At 30.9% G+C, this 17,854-nt stretch overlaps 4 protein-coding genes across 8 annotated transcripts in view; all 4 read left to right on the top strand.

Moving 5' to 3' along the window:
- LOC131667615 (tyrosine-protein kinase transmembrane receptor Ror) overlaps positions 1-6,607 on the top strand; it is a 226,913-nt gene extending 220,306 nt beyond the window's left edge. For all 3 annotated transcript variants that reach the window (XM_058941142.1, XM_058941143.1, XM_058941144.1), the window contains 10 exons: positions 1,028-1,283; positions 1,380-1,504; positions 1,597-1,862; positions 2,007-2,264; positions 2,349-2,588; positions 2,656-2,789; positions 2,864-3,080; positions 3,157-3,498; positions 3,573-3,841; positions 3,927-6,607. In XM_058941142.1, the coding sequence (XP_058797125.1) occupies positions 1,028-1,283; positions 1,380-1,504; positions 1,597-1,862; positions 2,007-2,264; positions 2,349-2,588; positions 2,656-2,789; positions 2,864-3,080; positions 3,157-3,498; positions 3,573-3,841; positions 3,927-4,508 (2,689 nt within the window). In that variant the 3' untranslated portion in view covers positions 4,509-6,607. The remainder of the gene's footprint in view (positions 1-1,027; positions 1,284-1,379; positions 1,505-1,596; positions 1,863-2,006; positions 2,265-2,348; positions 2,589-2,655; positions 2,790-2,863; positions 3,081-3,156; positions 3,499-3,572; positions 3,842-3,926) is intronic.
- Positions 6,608-9,133: 2,526 nt separating this feature from the next.
- Positions 9,134-12,808, top strand: LOC131667621 (probable ATP-dependent RNA helicase DDX10). 3 transcript variants are annotated; one of them, XM_058941161.1, is made up of 13 exons: positions 9,134-9,249; positions 9,353-9,459; positions 9,617-9,808; positions 9,873-10,026; positions 10,234-10,348; positions 10,428-10,629; positions 10,721-10,883; positions 10,947-11,130; positions 11,216-11,392; positions 11,474-11,709; positions 11,847-12,061; positions 12,150-12,568; positions 12,638-12,808. In XM_058941161.1, exons 1-13 carry the CDS (start codon positions 9,228-9,230, stop codon positions 12,762-12,764), a joined length of 2,313 nt encoding a protein of 770 aa, XP_058797144.1. In that variant the 5' UTR covers positions 9,134-9,227; the 3' UTR covers positions 12,765-12,808. The 3 variants fall into 3 exon arrangements, with proteins under 3 accessions (XP_058797144.1, XP_058797142.1, XP_058797143.1); XM_058941159.1 differs by having other exon boundaries at positions 9,873-10,145; positions 10,227-10,348; XM_058941160.1 differs by having other exon boundaries at positions 9,242-9,284; positions 9,873-10,145; positions 10,227-10,348.
- A 317-nt stretch (positions 12,809-13,125) lies between these two features.
- LOC131667622 (isocitrate dehydrogenase [NAD] subunit gamma, mitochondrial-like) lies at positions 13,126-15,469 on the top strand. Its single transcript, XM_058941162.1, has 4 exons — positions 13,126-13,195; positions 13,301-13,540; positions 13,741-14,160; positions 14,230-15,469. The coding sequence occupies exons 2-4, from the start codon at positions 13,316-13,318 to the stop codon at positions 14,746-14,748; spliced, it is 1,164 nt and encodes a 387-aa protein (XP_058797145.1). The 5' UTR covers positions 13,126-13,195; positions 13,301-13,315; the 3' UTR covers positions 14,749-15,469.
- Positions 15,470-16,203: 734 nt separating this feature from the next.
- LOC131667624 (uncharacterized) lies at positions 16,204-17,662 on the top strand. The gene is made up of 3 exons (XM_058941165.1): positions 16,204-16,312; positions 16,536-16,654; positions 16,733-17,662. The coding sequence occupies exons 1-3, from the start codon at positions 16,285-16,287 to the stop codon at positions 17,096-17,098; spliced, it is 513 nt and encodes a 170-aa protein (XP_058797148.1). The 5' UTR covers positions 16,204-16,284; the 3' UTR covers positions 17,099-17,662.
- Positions 17,663-17,854: the final 192 nt, after the last annotated feature.

Below are 17,854 nucleotides of genomic sequence, written 5' to 3'. Positions count from 1 at the left end.
TTCTTGCTTTCGTGCTTTTGTATCAATGATTTCGAGCCTTCACTGCTGTTCCAAGTGATCGGCTTTTTCACTTTGATTCACGAAAATTCCATTCACGTGAAATCTGTGTTTGGCAAAAGGTTATGTTGATGTTGTAAACTGAGCATTTGTTTACATCGTGATCTTCATTGATAGACTGGAAATACTGGAATCTTGACTGAAGTTGATTTAGTATTAAGACTTAAAAAACTAGTGAAATTTCGGTAAATTTTAAAAACATCTCGAGATTTATAGAAAACATAAATTTATGTTTATTATATACCGGTTTTAAAAGAAAAATTTAAAATAAATTTTTATAATTATTTTTTAATTTTATTTGTTACTTTCATTAATTCACGACTACAGGATTTTTACCTAAAATTTATTCTTAAATTTTATCGAAATTTATAATTGTATTAAGTATATTATTATATCAAGAATTAAACAAAATTCATATGGTTATTTGAACAAAAGTAGTGAATTCAATCTAACTATCTCAAAATGAATAATTATATTCGGGCTGTAAATTACAATTTCATGAGTAAATTATATTATATATAAATCAAATTGACAATTCCATTTTCTGATTATATTTATTTTAAATAACGCCATCTGAATGAAAATTCTGCAAGTACATAAAAATGAAAAACACAGGGAATGTTTTCGGGCAATTCGAAAATGTTATAGTCCACGAACATGACTTAAAATAAATAAATAAATATAATTTAAAATAACTTTGGAATTCCATATGGTGTAAATAAAAAATTTCATAAAATATATAACTTGAGAGTGTAAATGAAATAAAAAACGTTGCTGTTTACAAAAGCCTATACTGCTATTTTACATTAGTTTTTAATGTTCCATATTAGCGTTCTTATATTTCAAGAAGCAATCCGTTCGATTTCAAAGTTTTCAAAACTCCGGGATAATACCAATTTGAAATACTTATTTAAAATTGCACTATCAGAAAAATACGCCTTGTAATCGAAAAATAAATGGTTATTTTCAGCAACGAAGATGAAGATAAATTTGAAAGTTCAAGGGGTGGAATTTCGACTCCGTACCAGCAAGGGCCAACGAATACTTATGGAAAATTACCTCCGAGTCCCCAGCCAACGGGCTTGCAACCCAGCACAATAGATCTCACTGAAATCAGTGGCCTTAAAAATGTCAATATGCAACTGCCAGTAGGTGTTAGTCTTGCCAGCCTACCTGGCGTATCCACACTTTCTGGTCGAAAAGACAATCACGGAGGAATTTGCGAGGTAATTTCTTACTCATCTGTATTTTCAATTCGTTAATCCATTCTCATGTTGCTTAGCATTTTTATTTATTTTATTTTATTTTATTTCATTTTTCAGATTTATGTCGGAAAAATTTGCGAAAAATTCGTTGGAAACCAACCTGTATTTTTACCTTATCCTCTCAATCAAAGCATACTCGAAGAAAAGCTCATAAAGGCATTTCAAGTTATAAACAAATCAAGGTATTAAAAACTATAGTTTTCTGGTAATATTATGCATACATTAGTTATTTATTAAAGAATCTCTTATTAACATTTTTGAGTTATTCTTACAGCGAACTTTCCCAAAACTGTGGTCGTTATGCTCAGCCATCGCTATGTTATTCAACATTTCCAATTTGTAAAGAATTCTCCAAAAATCAAAAACTTAGCACTCAATTATTCAACCTTCTGAATGCAAATCAACGAGATCCATTTGATGACGCAGACATTGATGATAACTCAGACGATCTTTCTAATTTGCGTCATGGCATTCCACGTAAAAGAGGTGCTAAATATCGATCAATGGGTGACGCTAGTCCGGAACTGCATAGAGATCGAGGTACGAACATTGATTTTAATACATAAATTATAACCAAATTGTTGTAAGCCATAGTTTTATCGATAATAATATTACTAGTAGTAAAGTAGAGACGAAAGTTATGATTTTGAAGATTAATATTTTTAACATATTTTGAAATCAAAGGTTCACCAAACGGCAAAATAATCAGCACATCGTACGGTGACACACGCTCAGCCAGAAAAGACAGCTTGAACAACAAATTGAGAAGAATCTGCCGGAAAGAATGTGAAATGTTGGAAAACGATCTATGTCGAAAAGAATATGCCATTGCTAAAAGACATCCAGAGATTGGACGACAAGTACCTTTAGTTGAATGCTCTGAGCTGCCCGAAACGGATGATTGCATGAGCATTGGAATCACTATGGAAAATGTTCGAGAGAGTAAGTTTCAAACATTATTGAAGATCTTACAAGTAGCTTGTTTGACAATAAATGTAAACCATACGTTGTTACGCCTTTTTATAGATGAATACTGTTACTGGGGAAATGGAAAATCATACCGTGGAATTCATCAAACAAGCATATTGGGTCCTTGCACACCCTGGATACAACAATTCAATCTACCAATATCTGATTATCCCGAGCTTGCAGGACATCACTCATATTGTCGGAATCCCGATAATACAGAAGCGCAACCGTGGTGTTACGTAGAAAATCGTCAAAAAGCACTTTGTAATATACCTAAGTGTGGACTATTGCAAACTGGTAAATATCATGGAAATGATTTTTCAAAAAAATGTTAGATCAAAAATATATCTGTTTAATTTTACAGTTGAAAACTCGTGGGTTTACGGTGTTGTTGGTTTCGTACTCACTGGAGGATTTATAATTATATTGATTTGTTATTGTTGTTGCTATAAAAGTAGAAAGTCTAGGAGACAAACGAATCATTTACCTACAAATAAAGTAAGTTCTTCATTGTTTTAAATGCATATACTTGTAAAGAAATCATGGCGTTGAGTTCTAAAAATTTTACACAGATGTTAACTGGATTACAATGTGACAAGAATATATATGACGGAAGACGAAATATGACACAGCCCATGGAGATGAGTTCCCTGTTAGCTGCTCCTGGAAATACAACTCCCGGAACCGGAACGTTAAGTAGTGGAAGTAGTAGAACTTCGAATAATCGTGTGCCACAGTTTACAATAAATAATGTGACGTTGTTACAAGAATTGGGAGAAGGAGCATTTGGTAAGATAATTTCGTAGAATTACTGACCTCTTTTCGGAAAAATAATAATTTACACAAATAATTTTACAATTTTCAGGTAAAGTTTATAAAGGAGAATTGCAGACTGGTAATAAGTCTGATGAAGTAATTTACGTTGCTGTTAAAACGTTGAAAGAGAACGCAAGTCCAAAGACTCAGAATGACTTCAAGCGTGAAGTTGATCTTATGACTGATCTCAGGCATCCGAATATCATTTGTTTACTCGGTGTTGTACTCAATGGCGAGCCGATGTGTATGCTATTCGAATACATGACTCAGGGTGACTTACATGAATTTCTGATATGTCACTCTCCGAGAACTGATGTTCCTCTTAACAACAGTAGTGGAAAGATTTTACAGCAGCCTGAATTTTTGCACATCGCACTTCAGATTGCTTCCGGTACATTATTCAATATAAAAAATATATTCCGGAAAGAAAGAGTGCGATTGTTAAACTGAATAATTATTTTTCAGGAATGGAATATTTAGCAAGCCATCACTACGTACACAGAGATTTGGCGGCCAGAAATTGTCTAGTTGGCGAAAATCTCACAGTGAAAATTTCTGATTTCGGTCTTTCTCGCGACATCTATAGCAGCGATTATTACAGAGTACAATCAAAAAGTTTGCTTCCTGTCAGGTGGATGCCACCGGAGTCAATATTGTACGGCAAATTCACAACTGAATCCGACGTATGGAGCTTTGGAGTAGTTTTGTGGGAAATTTATAGTTACGGCTTACAGGTAAAGAATCATATATTTATTAAAATGTTAGCATGAAAAGTCATTTAATAAATAAATTAACTGAATAAAAAAAATTTGTTTTTAGCCGTACTATGGTTACAACAACCAAGAAGTCATTGACATGATTCGCTCACGACAGTTGCTACCCTGCCCGGAAGATTGTCCAACCATGATTTACAGCTTAATGATCGAGTGTTGGCACGAGGTTGCAAACCGCAGGCCACAATTTCCAGAGATTCACCATCGTTTGCATAACTGGTACGTTAACCAGACATATCTGACCGACTACTGCAACGACTCGATAACCAGCTACTCGGGCAGCGGCAGCCACAAGAGTACCAACAAGACTAACTCCACGCAGCTCTCAGCACCAAACAATTTTAAAAATGATTCGCTTAACAGGAATCAAATGCCCAATTTTAATCAACAACAAACCTTCGCCAATGGTATTCCATATAATGTGAATGAACAGAAAATGAATTATCAGGGGGAGGAGAAACAATGTTGTTCACCTAAGCTCAGTGGAGCTAAAAAGGTTCTACCGTTGTTAACAAGCCCAAATATGAAAGTCAACGGTACAAGACCTATGCAGAATGGCGCTCAACTCGTTGTCAGACTACCCGATCCTAGTAAAGTACTCACTGAGACCAGACTATCCAAACAGTAATCTTCTGTGTGGATCGTGATTGAGCGATAGTACGTTAAATGTTCGAATATCAACGCAGTTCTTTATTAGTAGTTTTAAGAAGCAAAGCATAACTGTTTTTGAACGAGTCGTTAAGAAATAGAACAATTAAGTCTCGATACGAAAGGTAGAAAGCATAAAATTTTCAACTTAAATGGATAGAGAGTATTTCTAATTTCGTTTGTCTTTCTTTTATTGAAAAATGGTATTTTTTATTTTTAACTCTTAGAAATAACTAATGGATGAATGTTACCTTTTAGTTTTCTAGTATTTATTTGACTTTGAAAAGAAATCGAGCTAAATGTATTTATCGACACTATTCTAAGAGCTTGTATTTTATTACTACTTTTAATATAATATACGCTATTTCTGAGACAGTTATTAGAAAACCGTTATGTATATATTATTTGTTTTTATATACGATACAGTTTGTGATTTTTTAGTGCCACATAAAAGAACGATAATTTGATCGGAGACATATTTTATATTTTCTTAATTTAACAGCCCAATGAACTGTAACGAAATACGCGATTTTTTTCTTTTTCTTCATCAATTCATAATCTTGTAGTATATTTGTTGTAGCTAAACAGTTTAGCTTTATAATGTACATCTATCCGAATAGTTTCAAAGAAATTCACACTGCCGATTAATCGTGTTCTAATTTAATCGTGTCTTAAATTTTTAATAAGATTCGAAGTTACTATTCTATACTAAAATCATTTATAATGGAAAAAAACTGTTATACCAAAAAAGGAGAAACTTAAGTATGAAGCAATGATCACATTATATCAGATTCGATTGATTTTAAAAATGATTTAATTCGCAAAGCATTTCCTTCGATAAAGTAAAATTTATATTTGTAAAAAGTTTCGAAAACTGTTTTGTATCAAAACAAAAATTCCTGTTACAAAGCGTTTCAAACCAGGAAAACAATTGATAAAACATTTTTGCAACGTAATTTTAGTAAAAGTTAGACACGGTTTGTTGTGTAACTGCGGCGTTTCACTATTGATCTACGTACACAGGTCATGTCAATAATTAAATGTTTGAAGCGTGATGAATGCAATAATAGTTTATTTATTATTCTTTAGACAAGTTCGACCACTATAGAATAATTTTGAAATACCTTACGCAGCGAATTGGATGTTTGAAAAACACGTATTACCGTTTCATTTGTTAAAGTTTAGATTTTTTAAACATTAAGTACTTTTAAGTGTTCATTCTTGCTAACGTGAAATGATAGCATGCTTGCTTAAACATAATTTTATGTTTCACACGCTGAATGTAAAAAATCGAAAAAAACAAACAATAAAGCTGAACAAGTAAATATGAAAAAAAAATAAAAGCTCTCATCGCATTTCAGAGTACCTTCATATGCAAACTCGGAATGACTATTTTCTAAGAAAACTAGAAGAAACATTTTTCATATTTGCTTGATAAAATAAAAATCTTAGTATTATAAGATAGTATGTTATATATAACGAAAGAATGAACAATATAATAAATGAAGAGATTCGTGTAATTAAAAAAAGCGTGTATGATAACTTTTATAATTTTTTGAGATATATATTATATATAATATAAATATTCTATGTGTAAACTGTAAATCCAAAAGAAACGAGTGTGAAAAAAAATAATTTGAAGGAACCGTTTGGCTAAACGAAATTTTTGAAATTGTCATATATATAGAATATCAAGCGATTGCCGAAATGAAAAACGAAAATTTTTTGTGTATCGACTCGCAAATTAATCTCTATGACTGATTTTACTATATTTATATGATGACTGTCATTTTTCAATAGTCTATACACTGAAATTGAAGAATTTTTCGCAAAAATCGACAACTAATCTAAAATATTTAAATATTTTCGATACACATGCAATCGTTTGATAATGTTTTCAAACATCTGTATATGCTATTACTTTTAAAGACTGATGCTCTTAAATATATATACAATGTTTTGATTCATAGTTGTATATCATTTCACAATATCATTTGTAGAGTTTCCTGCGAAACTAAGGGTTATAGATTCACACCATAATTTGTATTTAATATTTAAAAACTTATACAACATTTATATATTCGGTCAAATATAAAATCAATGTTTTTGTAAAAACAGTGTTTTTATCATTTCCTTAGATTTTTCCTCACACCTTTTAGCATGTATTTAGTTCTTCGCAATACTTGTTTTATAAAAACAATAAAACAAAAAAATTAATTATACAAACCATTTTTATCAATTGTTGAAAATATTGAAAGATAATGAAAATAATCTTTCAATTCTTTCTATGATGCATAAGATTATTAATTATGTTGAACTATATATAGATAATAATGAATTTTTATTCGCCATTCAATTGTTTTTACTATGTGTAATCGCATTTGAGTTATCGTAGATGACTTTTATTATTGCTCCATTCCCCTATAACATTTTTTTCAAGCTACGATGATAAATTTCACTCATTCTTTTACTCAACAAATTTAAAAAAAGGTATTGCAGTAAAAATAGTCTGAATATATTATACAGGGTGGCCCATTTTAAGTGATCCACTCAGATATCTAGATTGGAGTGAGTTTTATCGAAAAAAGTTTCAGACAAAAGTTACTCAACTTTGAGGGGGCCATGTTTCTATGACCTTGGATTTGACCTTGGAGGTCATGTTCAAGGTCATTTCAAGATCAACTTTGTTTTTTTAAATAGTAACCCCCATTTTTGACCCCGGATTCGGAAAGAGCGGGAAATTTTACGTCCAAAACGGTATTTTTAAATTTTTTTTCATGGCCTAGAGAAGGTCGATTTAAGGTCAAATGCTTGAAAAACTGCATAAAAGCGTTTTTTTAATTTTTAAGATATCGAAAAATGACCTCTACAAAATTTGTTCAGAACAGAGTGGGCCACCCAATGCACCAAAAACCTTTGACCTTTAACCTCATTTTGAAGGTCATTTCAAGGTCGAAGTGTTGTTTGTAATGGAAATCCCTCTTTTTAACCCCGGATACGCACATAGCGCGAAATCCGACGTTTGGATAAGGTATTGTGTTGAGTTTCGCGCTATGTGCGAATCCGGGGTCAAAAAGAGGGGTTTCCATTACAAAAAACACTTCGACCTTGAAATGATCTTCAAAATGAGGTTAAAGGTCAAAGGTTTTTGGTGCATTGGGTGGCCCACTCTATTCTGAACAAATTTTGTAGAGGTCATTTTTCGATATCTTAAAAATTAAAAAAACGCTTTTAGGCAGTTTTTCAAGCATTTGACCTTAAATCGACCTTCTCTAGGCCATGAAAAAAAATTTAAAAATACCGTTTTGGACGTAAAATTTCCCGCTCTTTCCGAATCCGGGGTCAAAAATGGGGGTTCCTATTTAAAAAAACAAAGTTGACCTTGAAATTACCTTGAACATGACCTCCAAGGTCAAATCCAAGGTCATAGAAACATGGCCCCCTCAAAGTTGAGTAACTTTCATCTGAAACTTTTTTCGATAAAACTCACTCCAATCTAGATATCTGAGTGGATCACTTAAAATGGGCCACCCTGTATATTTACTATAGACTTTTTTCTATCTTGAATGATACTTTTATCTATTATATTAAATAAGTTTTATCAAATGTTGTACATACATTATTTCTTCTATTTATTGAATTTGATTATTTGAGCCACCGATTAATCGTAGCTCGATTCATTTTTAACTCGTAATCGAAATCGAAGTACTTTACTTTACTTTACTAGATGGCGGTGACGAAATCGAAGTAAAATTGCGCGTGCGCGGCAAAAATTATTTTGCATTTTTTAGTTACGGAAGACTAGTCAATTAAATTTCAACCCATCCCGGTGACATTGAAAAATCAAAGATATTCAATTAATTATTCAATTAATTATGTGTGATTATAATTTTGGTTTTATTTTTAATATAATAAATTATTTGATCATTTCTATTTTAAGAAGTAGTAAGTAAAAAAAAATATTTATTTTATTATAGTATTCTGAATATAATTTAACTGAATTTAATATACATCAAGCTTCCAGGAGTTTTATTTTACTAATGAATTTTTTCAACGTCTATGATGAGGATCAAATCACTGGAAACAATGAAAATATTAAAATATCTTTATAAGACGATATTCACTAACAAAACTAAAAACAAAAAGACAAAGATAAATCTCGATGGAAATTATGCAAAAACCTGTGATTGAGCTTATCACGTGTTGTAAATGATCATATTGGAATTATCAATTTGTGTATGTCACTTACGTTGTGCACCTAGTCTTTTTCATTTTACTCAAACTCAAAAAATAAAAGTTCCATGAAAATATTTATTGTAATTAATTGGGTCCATGATCAATTTCATTATTGTATAATAAAACCTTGAAAATAATAGTTAGATTCGATAAATTTCGTTATTTAATAAACACTGTATAAATTATAATTAAATTATTTTAATTATTTAAATGTTTCCGCCGATTAATCGATTATCTGATTGTTTGCGATTCTTTTAGCTGATTAATCTATTAGTCGATTGGAATAGAGTTTGGTAATCGATTGTGTTCGATCGATTACTTTTGTGATAATCGCCCATCACTAGTTCGGAGCAATCGGAGCCGTAATAATATATTGAACATAGATTCCTACAATACCATAATTTGTTTGGGAGGTAGAAAGTATATATATTATAGTTTATATAGCATAAATAGATCTTCAGTGATGAGAACTGCACCCGCACATGGTATGCAAACATAACCTAGACAGTCAGCAACAAATGTGCGGTATACAAGGTTTATTATATTTTTTGATAATTTATTAAACGTTTTTCTTGTAATATTTCTTAGCAAAAATGGCTCAGAAGAATACGAAAAAAGTTAAAGTTTATGTTAAGTCAAAGAAACGACCACCTGAGATCAAAATCATCAAAAATTTGCTATCTAAATACGATGAGGTAGGTTATTTTATAAATACACTTATATTTAATATGGCAAACATACTAAAATAATTATCACTGTGGATTAATTTGTCAACATAATATATTCAACAATCGTTAGAAAACTAATTTATTGTCACTAATGTAATTTACATATTACAAATTAATTTTTTAGATTGATGTCTTAAAAATCAAAAAGTTTACGGATCTTCCACTGTCTTCTCAAACACAGAAGGGATTGAAAGATAATGGATATGTTAATCTAACAGATATACAAAGACAAAGTATAGGATTAGCTTTAGCAGGAAAGGATATTTTAGGAGCTGCCAAAACTGGTAGTGGAAAAACATTAGCATTTTTAATACCAGTATGTATTTATTATTAATATCTTTATTACGTTCATTCAGATTGATGATTTCTGTATTTTTAAGGTCATAGAACTTATGTATTGCAAACAATGGACAAGACTTGATGGATTAGGTGCTCTAATCATAACCCCTACTCGTGAATTGGCTTTGCAAATCTTTGAAACGTTGAGGAATGTTGGAAGGTATCATGATTTTTCCGCTGGTTTGATCATTGGAGGTAAAGATTTACACTTTGAAAAGAAACGAATGAACCAGTGTAACATTATAATATGTACTCCTGGTCGCTTACTGCAACATATGGATGAAAATCATCTTTTTGAATGTACAAATATGCAAGTATGTATTTACAACAATAAAACAAATCAAACACATGTTCATGATAAATTTATTATCATTAAAAATACTTTGATTTCGTAGATTTTAGTTTTAGATGAAGCAGACAGATGTTTGGACATGGGATTTGAGCAAACAATGAATGCCATTATAGAAAATTTGCCTCAAACACGAACGACGCTTTTATTTTCAGCAACTCAAACAAGGTACATTATTTTTGTAGGTTCAGATTACTTGAATTAACAAAAATATCAACTATTTATATTTTTACTTTAATTTTATTAGATCTGTACAAACATTGGCTCGTCTCAGTTTGAAAGATCCAACGTACGTATCTGTCCATGAACATGCAGCCCACACAACACCTGAAGGTCTTCAACAGAGTTATGTTATATGTGAATTAGAAGACAAAATAGCAATGTTATGGTCTTTCATTCGTAATCATCTTAAACAAAAAGTTATTGTATTCTTATCAAGTTGTAAACAGGTGAGTCTTCACTAATACAATTATATCTATTACTAATTATTTTTATGTTTCACAGTATTTTGATTATATACGTATTTTTATATTTTTTCAGGTAAAATATATAAATGATGCGTTTTGTCACATGAGACCAGGTGTGAGCTTAATGGCTCTTCATAGCAAATTGCATCAACTAAAGAGAATGAAGATTTATGAATCTTTTTGTAAAAAACATCATGCTGTTTTATTTGCCACTGATATAGCAGCTAGAGGATTAGGTAACATTCATCAAAATTCGAAATAATTGGAGATTTCAAAATTTCATAAATTTTTTATTTCAGATTTTCCGCAAGTTAGTTGGGTTATACAATTGGACTGTCCTGAAGATGTAAATACTTACATTCACAGAGCAGGGAGAACGGCTAGGCTAGATAAAGGTGGAGAATCTCTGTTAGTACTTTTGCCAAGTGAAGAGAAATTTGTTGAGCAACTAAAAACACACAGAATTCCAATCAATATGATTAAGTACGTTATTTTTTCACAACTTTTTATATTAATTTACAATTCATTTTTGTGTCTCCAAAACTCTATTCATATTTATATATTATAGAATTAATCCTAATAAACTTCAGTACCCTCAAAGGAAATTGGAAGCTTTACTGGCAAGAGATGTATCATTAAAAGATACTGCTCAACGCGCTTTTGTAGCATACGTAAAATCGGTTTCTTTGATGAAAGACAAAAATATTTTTGATGTTCATGCTTTAAATACAGATGGATTTGCTAGGTAATATTGTTAGTTAATAGATTTTGATGAATATAACTTTTTTTTTAAAAACAATTTTTTTATTGAAAAATTATTCCAAAGGTCTTTAGGTTTGGCTATTCCACCAAGAATACGATTTCTGCAACGAGCTCAGAAGAATATGAAACTGAAGCAGAAAGCAGTTGATGATGATCATAAAATAGTCAAGAATATTGAAAATATACAAGAAAATAATGCAAGTGACGAAAAGGAAAATGATGAAGAATCATCAGAAGACGAAGAAAAAGACCAAAGTATCAAAATAGCACGCTCATCGTCTAGCAAAAATTTTGGGACTAGTAAGTCAGAGGATCAAATATTCATAAAATATCTTTTAATGTCAATTTAACATTTGAAATGTTTTAGTTGTTTATTTTGAATATTTTATAAACATTTGTTTTGAAAAGTATATGAGTATCATATTTTTATATTTTAGTTTGTGAAGATGATAACAGTGATGACGATACCCTTTTAACTGTGAAAAGGAAAAATATTGATATTGATGATGAATTGCCAGATAACGTAGATATTACAGACTTAACATCCAACTCAAAGCAAAAGAAAGCCGTAACAAAAGCTGCAGTAGCTAAAAAAATTTTGAAAAAGAAAATTGTGCCAAATAAGAAAATTAACTTTGATGAAGAAGGACAGGTAATATTCGACAAAAACGTTATTGCCAATTACAAATTTGAATAATTTCTTCAAAACTAATTCTCGATTTATTTATTTAAAAATGTAGGAAGTGATTGATCCAACTAAATCGAAAGTGTCCGATTTGGCTAGACAATACGAAAACGAAGAAACATCCGGAATAAACATTGAGGAAGCAAGAAAAATGTTGATGGAAGAAGATAAGTTTGACAAGCAACGGCACAGAGAGAAAGTCAAACAGAAAAAGAAGGAAGAAAAGAGAAAATTAAAAGCATTGATAAAAGGTAAACCGAAAAATGAAAAGGATAATGACGAAGAATATGATAGCGAAAACGTCGGTGAGGAATCAGGTGAAGAAAGTGAAGGATCTTACGAACCAGATTTATCTTTCTTACCTGATCCAGATGAAATTTATGGATCAAAAGGATCCGACTCTGAACGAAGCGACGATGCTGACGAAAAATCTGAACATAGTGGTAATCAAAGCGATAATGATCAAATTCACAGGTAATGTATTTACCTTTTATTCTTTTTAATAATGGTTTTATGGCATAAAAGAAATGACAAATTTTTCAGGCCTCCAAAGAGGAAGTTGATTTTACAAGACATAAAAAAGAAAAAAAAGAAACGTCTATCGACAGATTCTGACAATGATAATTTACAACTTGATGAAGAGCTTGCTTTGCAATTATTACGAAGTTAATTATAATTTTACTAGAAAACAATTTAGAATGAAATGTTTATATGGCTGTATAGTGTAAATGATATTTTTATATTAGTTGATAAAACGTGATGTTTTTAATTAACGATAAATATAAATTAATATTACCCAAATTCAAATGCCTTTCCAATACTTTCAATCAATCTAATGTTTATAAAAAATGTATTAACAATAGGTTAACGAAAAATTACATTTATATTTTTCTTTAATAATATCTTATTTTTGTACAATGATGTTGGTTATTTGAATAACGCGCGATGAAACAGTGAAGCAGCTTGAAAGCTCGTCTTGAAAGCCCAAAATATCTCTACTCTATAAATCCACTAGTGCTTACTGTTTGTACTATAGCTATAGGTAAGTGTAGTGCTACACTAAAAAATCCAGACTTAACATAACTTGCAAGGTCTTTATAGGTGATTGTTAAAATAGATTTTTATAGACACTGCCAAGTGAATATTTCTTTTGGGAAACCATAATAAAAGTGATTTTCTACTATTTGTTTTCTCATCTTGTTACAGGTAATAGTCACCAAAATGGCAGGGAGATGTGTCTTCAAATATGTACAACCAAAAAGCTTTGCACCTCAAATACACCTTCGTAGTGCTTCCACAGCAATATCTGCTTTTGAGAGGCAACATAAAACTCCAACTATAATCAAAGTTATGCCAATGCCTAAAGCACACTACGGTGGAAGACATACTGTCACTCTTTTACCAGGAGCTGGTATCGGACCTGAACTTATGGGCTATGTTCGAGAGGTAATTTTGTTATTAATACTTTGCAATAACTTTAAATTATAGATTACAAATGCAGTTAGAATTCACAAATATTTATTTTTTAATGTCTTTGAGAAAAGTTAACTAAATTTTCTGGTTAAATGATTCCACAATAATACAAAATTATTAATTATAATAAATGTAATGATCAAAGTAACAAAAAGTCTTTGTTTACTTCTTAGGTTTTCAAATATGCAAGTGTACCAGTAGATTTTGAAGAAATTAATATTGATCCCAATGCAGACAACAATGACGACTTAGACTATGCCATCACTTCTATCCGCAGAAATGGTGTGGCTTTAAAAGGTAATATTGAAACTCGTAGCAAAGAAGTTGGAGTATTATCACGTAATGTTGCTCTGAGAAATGAGTTGGATCTCTTTGTTAATACTTTACGTTGTATCTCCTACCCTGGTGTTAATTCGCGTCAGAAAAATATAGACATTGTTATTGTGAGACAAAATACTGAGGGTGAATATGCCATGTTAGAGCATGAGAGTGTATCAGGTGTTGTTGAGAGTATGAAAGTTATTACACAAGAAAATGCTGAAAGACTTGCTCGATATGCTTTTGAATATGCAAGGAGACATAACAGGAAGAAGGTAAAGAAGAAGTAAAGATAAATTATACACCAATTTTTATTGATGAATATAATATTGTTTCCTTTTTAGGTCACCACTATTCATAAAGCAAATATCATGAAATTGTCGGATGGAAAATTCTTGGAAGTCTCTAAAAAAGTTGCCAAAGAGTACCCTGATATTCAATTAAATGACATGATTATTGATAATACATGCATGCAGCTAGTATCCAATCCTCATCAATTTGATGTCATGTTGACAACAAACTTATATGGTGCTATCGTTTCTAATGTAATTTGTGGTCTGCTCGGTGGTGCTGGTTTATTGGCTGGTAAAAATTATGGCGATCACTACACCATCTTTGAACCAGCAACGCGTAACACTGGTGCAAGTATAGCTGGAAAAAATATTGCAAATCCCATTGCTATGCTCAACGCCGCTACAGACATGTTGCGTCATCTTGGGCGTCAGGAACATGCAACTGTCATTCAAAATGCCATTGTAAAAACAATCAATGCCGGAGTCCACACCAAAGATTTAGGAGGCACTGCTACGAGCAGAGATGTTGTTGATAATATCTTGAAGTGTATTAAAGCGGCAAGAAGTTAAGAAGACATACGATATTAGTTCGTCCAATGAATTTGTGATAAAGTATTACAAAAAATCATTGCAGATTCTTTTTAAATTGTAAAAACCTATTATTGTAGTCACTTGTATGTACTTATAAAAGTTCATAATGGATTTTAAGCTCTTATATTAATTTTTGGTTTCACTATATGTATTAATAATATTGGACCAATTGATTATACTGAATTTGTGATATACAATTTTATATTGGAAACAATCTTGTTTTAATCTAAAACGTAAATAATATAGTTGTAAATTTTAAGAAAATACTTCAAAATATATCAGAAACCAAACATAATTTATAGAAAAATGTTATACTGAATTTATCATAAAAATATATTGCAAGTAATTGAAGAATATATTCATAGAAATGCAAACATTTTTTGCAATACATCATGCTAAAAATATACTGAATTGTGTTAAAATTACATATTAAAGTATTATAAAAATGCTATTAACGCACCAGTAGGACTGCTTTTGCCTTATAAGATAATACATTAAAAGCAAATGTTGAAAAAAAATCGCACAAACAATTATTGTTACTGAATTGAACGTTCAATCTCGCCAACTGATGTTTTTTAACAGAAAATTTGTAAGACTACGAATGTCAATTGATTTATTGTTGATTTGATTTATAATTAAGATGATACTCGGTGACTAACATTATATTTGGATTGAGGATTCAATTAAACGAAGAAAAAAAGATTATTCACGATTGAATTATTTTTTCCTACCACACTCAATTTAATAAAAGAAGTTATCCGGTTCAAAGGTGAGTTTTAATAAAATTTGAATTAAAATTTAAATAATTATCGTATAACTGCGGGAATGAAGATTATAGGATAGGAAAGTGTTAGCAACTGTCAGTATGCCAATACGCAAGCGTGATTTTTCTTATTATATATGTGTGGGGAGAAGGGCCCTTCTCGAGAAGCATTCGGATTATTTAAACAATCATTTAATCGCTTTTATGGAGAGTAGCAGGAACCATATATATATAGTACCCAGGGTATTACCTTGAATCAGTTTAAGGCGGAATTCGAACTCCGAACCACCGGAGCCGTAGTGTTCATTTTTAATTCTTGGCACTTTTTGACAAAAAGCCATTAATATTCGTTGGGAATCAAACCCCGCATACTTCCGCGTGGGAGAAATGATAAAGTGACCATACGCGTGCACAAAACTTGTTGAATATGAAAGTTTCCATTATAACGATGTGATTGCTGGTTTTTTTGTTTTAAATATTCAAAATGATTTTCATTGCTTGTATGAAAAATACCACCCCAATATTCTTTCAAATCATTAAAACAAACGAGAGAATTTCGCGGTGGTATTTTTAGAACGATATTATAGGTATTTGAAAAATATTATTTTCGTGTTAGGATCGATCCGATATCTCGCACAGCTGACAGATCAACGATCTAGATGTCAGCTGATTGTCATTCGCCCCACACTCCGGTTTATAACGTTCTAATTGTTCTTTCTTAATTCTTAGTCATTTTCTAGCCGATCGGCAGAATGGACTCGTATGATAATACGGTTCAAGGTATTTTCATTAATATACTCACGTAGAGTAGATATCGATAGTAGTTTGAAGTCAATTGTTTTCGGAAAACTTATTAACATTTGTTAGGGAAAAGGGGTTCACGGTAGAATGATCTTCTCATCTGTCATCAATTAAACTTTGACATAACCCTCAATTTTCGTACGACACTTGTCAGTAATACGTTTCTGTTTGTTAACTTTTTGAATTCTTTGTCATTTCATAGATACGTCGAATTTTGGCGTTACTAATGACTCTTACAACGCATACGATACGTCGCATCAGGACAATTACCAGTCCCAACAACACTCTGAAGCGACTCATGATCATTATTCTTTTGCGAAGGTAAGATTCTTTAATAAAAATAATTATTTACTAAATTCAATTACATGAAAAATTAACCAATGTGTTTAATTATATTAGGAAAGTGATAACCCGAAAATTCCAGAACCAAAAAGCGTTGAGTTCAACCTACCGTCTTCATTGGACGAAACTTCGGATTTGATAGACATACAAAAAGATGATGTCCTTTCGGAATCTCAAGAATCAACTTCTCAGCTTGAATTAGGAAACTACGAAAATTCCATCATAGATCATTTTGATTCAGTATTTATTAACTTGGAGAAGGATACTAAATCAAGAAATGAAGTTCAAAATACCACTAGAAATGAGACTGGCATGAGCAATCAAAATAATACTCCAGAAAAGGATGATTACAGATGCTGCAGTTGCAACGGAGGACCATTAGTGTGTTTAGCCTTCTTTTGTGATTGTTTTGGTGGACTTTAAAGTTCAAATGGTCCAAAAAGCACATAAAATTGAACAATCAGTATTAGTTTAGTACAAAATCAGCTTTTTAAATTATTACAATTATTAAATGACGATGTGAGATATTTCACTTTCTTAAACGTTCAAAAATAATAACTTCAAAGCGCATGTTTGAAAAAAGTTAAAATAGATTTTTTATACATTTATATATGAAAAATGACTGAAAAACATGACAATAGTATCACTGTAAAATAATTTTTTAAAAATCAAATGTTTTTATAAACCTTTTTAACTACATTCCATAGAAATTACTTGTATATTCAATACTGAATTCATAAGTGCTGATGTTCTCTGCAGTGATTATACTTTGAAGACTTACAAAATGATAATACATGTGATACCTGAATTGATTACAATACTTTGAATGTTCTAAAATGAAAACACATGTGCAGTTCATAATGTGTCATAATTGTAGATTAATTCGATATGAATAGAATAGTACTAAGTTGCTTAATTGTTGTTCATTATTAGAGAAATTATAATAATTTGTTAACCAATTGTTTAAACGTTTTAATAAATTTTTAAATGAAGTCACTTGAAATATATTTTTCATTAACCTAACAATCAGCAGAAAGATTACATAATAAATATAAAACTAATACTGAGAATTAATTAAAGGTTTGACATCAGTAAATAGATTAACAGTTATATATTATACAATTTTAAAATGTTGGAAGCCAATAAACTGAACAGATATGACATAAGTAAGGACAAAAT

This window comes from Phymastichus coffea, unplaced genomic scaffold (genome assembly GCF_024137745.1).
Source record: "Phymastichus coffea isolate CEN01 unplaced genomic scaffold, Cenicafe_Pcof_1.1 PCOF00068, whole genome shotgun sequence".
NCBI lineage: Eukaryota > Metazoa > Arthropoda > Insecta > Hymenoptera > Eulophidae > Phymastichus > Phymastichus coffea.
The sequence above is the reverse complement of the archived record's forward strand: the minus strand, read 5'-3'. Positions and strand labels throughout refer to the sequence as shown.

Bases quoted from the DNA above. Each gene is read 5' to 3' on its own strand.
- LOC131667621 (XM_058941159.1), top strand. From the start codon at position 9,228: ATGAGAACTGCACCCGCACATG. The intron at 9,809-9,872 runs GTATGTATTTAT...TGTATTTTTAAG, and splicing joins CATTAGCATTTTTAATACCA to GTCATAGAACTTATGTATTG. The intron at 10,630-10,720 runs GTGAGTCTTCAC...ATATTTTTTCAG, and splicing joins TCTTATCAAGTTGTAAACAG to GTAAAATATATAAATGATGC.
- LOC131667622 (XM_058941162.1), top strand. From the start codon at position 13,316: ATGGCAGGGAGATGTGTCTTCAAATATGTACAACCAAAAAGCTTTGCA. The intron at 13,541-13,740 runs GTAATTTTGTTA...TTTACTTCTTAG, and splicing joins TTATGGGCTATGTTCGAGAG to GTTTTCAAATATGCAAGTGT. The intron at 14,161-14,229 runs GTAAAGAAGAAG...TTTCCTTTTTAG, and splicing joins GGAGACATAACAGGAAGAAG to GTCACCACTATTCATAAAGC.
- LOC131667624 (XM_058941165.1), top strand. From the start codon at position 16,285: ATGGACTCGTATGATAATACGGTTCAAG. The intron at 16,313-16,535 runs GTATTTTCATTA...GTCATTTCATAG, and splicing joins GTATGATAATACGGTTCAAG to ATACGTCGAATTTTGGCGTT. The intron at 16,655-16,732 runs GTAAGATTCTTT...TAATTATATTAG, and splicing joins ATCATTATTCTTTTGCGAAG to GAAAGTGATAACCCGAAAAT.